The following is a 5,939-nucleotide window of genomic DNA, read 5'->3' as shown; positions in this document are numbered from 1 at the left end:
GGGTCCACAAGAGTTGCCACACTGAGAGCAGTCATTTTTTCAATAATGGCAAACTTATCATTTAGGGGCTGTCCACACGGAAACGTTTTTTTGTGCAAACGCACATGTTTTGCATCGTTTGGGCCGACCGTCCAGACGAATCCTGCAAACGCACTGCCTGAAAACGCACTTTTTTGAAACCAGGTCTCAGGGTGAAAAAAATCGAAAACGGCTCTCGTTTGGCTTCGTATGGATGGTGAATACGGATACGACCCCGTATCGATGATGTCATCGCCACACCCCTTAACCTCATAGCCTCCGACCTCGGCTCCCCCCTCCTCATAACAACAATGGCGGACTACATGCTTGTGTTTCTGTTGGAGAAGATATTGACCCTATTAGGATTACTAGGGCAAAATATTATGCTCCTGTGCCACCACGCTGAGCAAAAACATCTTATGGACAACCGCATACGCCACATAATTTTAAATCCACCGCAAAGGGCTACTAGGAGGGCAGCCAGGAGAAGATTTTGGGTTAGACCAGGTAGAACCAGCAGTTGGTGGGACAACGTCGTTAATGGCATTGCTGTGGACGAAGAATGGAGGGAGAACTTCCGCATGTCCAGGACATCTCTCCTCGCCCTGAGCGAAGAACTCCGTCCATACATCGATGGGCAAACAACAGCCATGCGTGCCCCAATTGAACTGGTGAAAAAGGTTGCGTTGACGCTCTACTATTTGAGCGACGAAGGACGGCTACGAAAAACTGCTAACGCCTTTGGCGTGTCACGACAGGCTGTGTCCGTCGTTGTCAGGCAGACCTGCAAAGCGATCGCTATCCACCTTGGTCCAAAATATGTAAAGCTGCCTTTTACGGAGCCCGAGGCTGAGGATTTGGTTTTGGGTTTCCATCGCGCTCATGGCATGCCACAGTGTTTGGGAGCGGTCGACGGTACCCACATCGAAATAAAGCAGCCATCTACCAACTCCATGGACTACATCAACAGGAAAGGCAAGAATTCCCTTAATATACAGACTGTCTGTGACTACAAGTTTAAATTCATGGACGTCGTGATAAAGTGGCCTGGGAGTGTACATGATGCGCGAGTTTTTGCTAATTCAAAGCTCAACTCCTACTTTAAGACTGGCAAGATCCCTGCTCTGGAAAAGCAGATTGTGGACGATGAGGAGGCCATACCCATTTTCCTTCTGGGTGACCCAGCCTACCCTCTGCTTCCTTACTTGATGAAGGAATATTCCAGTGGTGGCTCCACACCACAAGAACAATACTTTGGCCTATGTTTGTGTAGGGCACGCATGGTTATCGAGTGTGCTTTTGGTCGCCTTAAAGCCAGATTTGCTGCACTGAGAAGGCCTATGGATATCAATTTGCAGGACCTGCCCCATGTAATTTACGCTTGCTTTGTTCTCCATAACTTTTGTGAGGACAGTAAGGAGACTGTGGCTGATCATTCTGTGTCGGGAACAATACAATGTGATAACGACCTGCAGCCACCACTACAACGCAACAACTACATCACAGACTGTAACGAGGGGGAAGGAAAGAGAGTGAGAAGAGTACTCACAAAGTACCTTGACCCTTAACAAAAGACTAAAGTTTAATCTTGCTACTTAAATATAAGTTAGCTCTTGGTCTTATAACGCAACATGAACCTAGGGGTTATTAACATATGTACTAACTTCAATGGTAGCATAATGAGGGTGCCTACATGTAAATTGAAGCATTGAGACATGCATAAGTGTACAGACTGTATATTTAAAAAGATTATGAAGACAGTGTCGTTCATGTTTACCATGAACGCTGTGTTTGACCTATGTTGCTCACTTAACTGTCGCTACAAAATACAAATTGTTACCAGATAGTGAGAAACATATTTTGAGTCTTCCCACAAAAATGTCATCAGTTCCTACCTGCTGCTCAATGTTTCTAAACTCCAGTAGGTCATAACATGATTCTGGCAGTATAGTGTACTGATTGTCATTTTGAAAAGTATTGTGAATAATGTGTGTCTAGTGAAAATAAACAAATGACTGCAATCACTTCCAGAAATCTTTTTTTTATTAAAAAGTACAGTTTTAAAAATGTGCAACTATAAATCACTCCAAGTCAAGTCACTCCACATGGTCTTGCAGCAGTGCTCTTCTGAATGAATACCGCTCATTCTCTGGGCTGTGTCTTGGTGTGGGTGTGTATTGTCCAGGTTGATTGGGTGTAGCTGTCTGCCGAAAGACTGGGTGTGGTGTGGAATGAATATATGATGGAGGGTAGCCATGGTATTGTCCGCTGCTGCTGTGGGGGGGTACGAACTGGGGTCTGATAAGCAATTCCCTCATCAGGGAAAAGCCATCCTGTATTGTGCTCGTTATATTTGCAATGTTTGTGTTTATTTGAGCCATGTTTTCAGCGTGACTTCTTGCCGACTCCTCAGACAGCTCCAACATCCTCCTCTTTATTTTAAGATCCTCCTCTGCTGGGTCAGTGTGTGCTTTCCTCTTTAATCGATCCCTTCTGTGGCTGTCCAGCTTGGCCTAGAAATAAGCAAAGCATAGCATTAGTATTGGGCAAGTTAATATAAAACTATATTGTGAATACTGATGCTAACACACCTACATAAACACAACGACACGGCACTGTAGCATAGATAGCTAGCTAAGCTTGAAATCATGAGCATACCTGGAGCAAATCCCGGCGCTGTTTCAACACTGCAGGAGGAAGACAGTTGGGTGACTCTGTTGACTTTGGGGATGCAGGCATCTCCTCTGTCGTTGTTGATGACTCTGACGACAACTCCACCAGGTCACCCGTCTCGATGCTTGAGGCGATAGAGCGTGTAGCGGGCGACCCACCCCAGATCTCCTGGCAAAGTTCGTAAAATATCATTACCACCCGTCCTTGGCCACTTCGACGTCCTGTGTCCACGGCCCGTCTGTATTTTCCACGAATATTCTTTAGCTTCGTGGTCACCTGTGCTTTCGAGAGTGCAGTGGCCTCGTGAGGGAAGTCCTCGGTTGCCTCCGCCGGACACTGTGCCTGAAACGCGTTGGTCAAATCCATATATTTTGACTGGCACGACTCCCAGTCAACATTTTCTTGTAATTTGCTCGCCTTGTAGTCGAGTGTGAGTCGCAGCAGCAGTTCGACTTCACTATCGGTCCACACAAAGGATTCTGGTTTCCTTGAACTAGCCATTTTCGTCGACTTCGTCTTGTGTTATGGTCTCCTCTTCTACTTGTCTGTTTTGTATACAGCGCGCCACTTCCTCTTCCTCTCTGTATACAACGTGCAACTTCCTTTCTTCTCCGTTTTTGGGTGAATTTCTGTAGCAACCAGCGCCGCCTATAGGCCTGGAGTATGAAGTAGCGCGTTGAGTCATTTACATATGGATTCGTTTGGACGCAACTATTCTTGAAACGAATCCAGGGAAAACGGGTAAAAAAAAGATCGTTTTAGTACGTGTGGACGTGGCCTTAGAGTGCTTTGCACATTACTGGCCAGTTTCTGCACCAACGGGTTTGCCATTGTTGTACAAAGTCTGCCAGTACGATGTCTTAAAATCTTAACCATGAGAATGACTTTGGAGCCAGACACTTGTTTTTTATCAGACAGTTTGACAGTGGCTAGATTGAATGGCTTCAGAACCAGCAGACACTGCTGGATGGAGTCGTATTCTTCTGCGGAAAATGGAGTGATGTCATTGGTCAGATTAGCCAAAGTTGCTCCCAAAGGCTCTCGCAGGTCATGAATCCTCTGCAGCATGGCATAAGTGCTATTCCACCTTGTATCCACCTCTTGGATTGGCTTCAGCAAAGGTCTACACATCTGTAGCTGGATTTCACACAGTTTTTCTTTGGCAGTTGTGCTGCATTTAAAAAGATGTACAATGCGGCGTGCACAAGACCGCATTTCTTCCAGCTCAGGGGTTAGAGCAAGGGATCGCTTCACCACAAGATTTAAAATGATGATGGAGATGTAACAGATTAGCACATGGAATCATGTTTGACGCACAGTGGGTCACCAAGCTTGTTACCTTCCCTGTAATTCCCCAGTCTGTCATTAGAGCTGACTTTGCTTCAGCGATGTTAGCGGCTGTGTGCGTGTCAGGGAACTTCCTCAATCCTAAAAGCACAGTGGAAAGCTTGGCCTCTTCAGTGACATAGTGGCATGTTACTGCCAATAATCATATAAATGACAATATTAATTATTCATTACTTCATTATTATGCAGCAAATGTGTATGGATATAAAAATAGTTGCTTTTTGTGTGTTTGCATGTTTTAAATGTGAATTCTGAGCCTTATCAAAGGAAAAGCATTCTGCCAGTGTTTGGGATAAACTATGTAGCCATGAAGTAGGCCTAGCATAATGTTTTAAGAAAGAAACCACAACTAAAAAGTGAAGTGAGCATTGTGTTTAAATTAGGTGACATTTTAAAGGATATAAAGCGATCAAGGGTGGCGATCAAGGTGATTTCTGCAAGGAGTGAGGAGTGCTAGTGATATCCTTTCGCCCAGCTTGGTGCGTGTTCCTTCCTGGTGGGGTGAGACAAGATTAATAGGCTATGTGTTGTATAATGATCACAATAATGAAACAAAATTAAACAAACCAAACGAAGGACCAGAATGAACATTGCCTTGAATGTTGTCGCTGGGTGGAGCATTGGATGTTGCAGCTGCTGCTGCTTTGTGTTTTGCACAGAGGTGCCTCAACATTGAAGAGGTATTATTGTTGTATGCCAGTTCTTGTGGGCACAGTAAACACCAAACCTTAAAACAATGCAAAGAGTGTGACTGTTTAGAAATAAAAACCTGGACTGGCCTGTTAGAATAGCCAATTTAATCTGAATTACTAGGTAGTTAATGCATCTAGGCTACTTTATTTAGCAGATAATGTTGTCTGAATGACAATGACGGGACGAATTATAATAATAATAATAATAATAATAAATAGGCCTAATAATACAACAGTCCATAAAACATAGCCATTTACCTTATTCAGGGATAGTAGGTCAAAATGTTCCCACACCCTTGAATGCTTCCTTACGTTTGTACTGTTGTCCATGTTGTATTTTGAATAAACGGCTCTGAAATAGGGAAGTCTATTCGATGAAACACAACAAAACTTTTCTGGGTGTGCGCCGCGTCTCTCCCATCTCTCCCGTCTCACCCCGGAGTAGTATCGGTGCAGCGGCAAAAATTCGAATCCAGCAAACCCTTCCGGAGTTTCAGTGAAGTTTGAAGCTTTGGACGTCATCAGTCACGTCCTTATTTCAATTTGATACAAGCTCCAACACTGTTTTGAACCAGTGTGCTTTGCGGAACACTGCATGAAAAGTGGGATTTCCTCCCCCGTAAACGCCTGGAAACGCCCGGAAATCCCCCTAATTTTCGGCAGTTATTGACAATTTAGAGGCTGTGAACGTCACGTTCGTCTGTGCCACATATTGTCGGAAAAGAACCATGACGTATGTGGAGAGCTCCCGCGGAGGTGTTAATGATCTAATTAGAATATGAATAGGCGCATGGCCAGAGAACGTCTGACCTGGCTGGAATTTCCTCACTCAGGATTGGATGAAACCACTACTTTTAAACAAGAAAAATCTCTCGTGATTGGTTGGCAGGTCTGTCACGGGTTAGGCTATTGGTCACCCTGGGCCATTATTATTATAATTATAATAATAAAATTATATATATGTATATATATATATATATATATATATTTATTTATTTATTATATATATATATATATATATATATATAATATATATATATTTATTTCATATATGCTGTTGTATATTCATGTCATTGTTATCCTAAGGAAAATGATTTGCCAGGAACGTGTTGTTTATTCAAAGATAGAGCTTTATTGACACAAAACACAAACGCAATCAGAAAAAAACTGTGTACAAAGCATCGGAGACACACAGCACACACAACAAAT

General features: G+C 43.4%; 1 protein-coding gene across 1 annotated transcript; it reads left to right on the top strand.

Annotated features, from left to right (window-relative positions):
* Positions 1 to 329: 329 nt before the first annotated feature.
* Positions 330 to 1,586, top strand: LOC120558508 (putative nuclease HARBI1). Its single transcript, XM_039799529.1, has one exon. The coding sequence runs from the start codon at positions 330 to 332 to the stop codon at positions 1,584 to 1,586; it is 1,257 nt and encodes a 418-aa protein (XP_039655463.1).
* The last annotated feature ends 4,353 nt before the right edge of the window (positions 1,587 to 5,939 follow it).

Source organism: Perca fluviatilis, chromosome 5 (assembly GCF_010015445.1).
Source record: "Perca fluviatilis chromosome 5, GENO_Pfluv_1.0, whole genome shotgun sequence".
NCBI classification, from domain to species: domain Eukaryota; kingdom Metazoa; phylum Chordata; class Actinopteri; order Perciformes; family Percidae; genus Perca; species Perca fluviatilis.
Note: the sequence above shows the minus strand (reverse complement) of the source record. Positions and strands in the feature narration are given on the sequence as shown.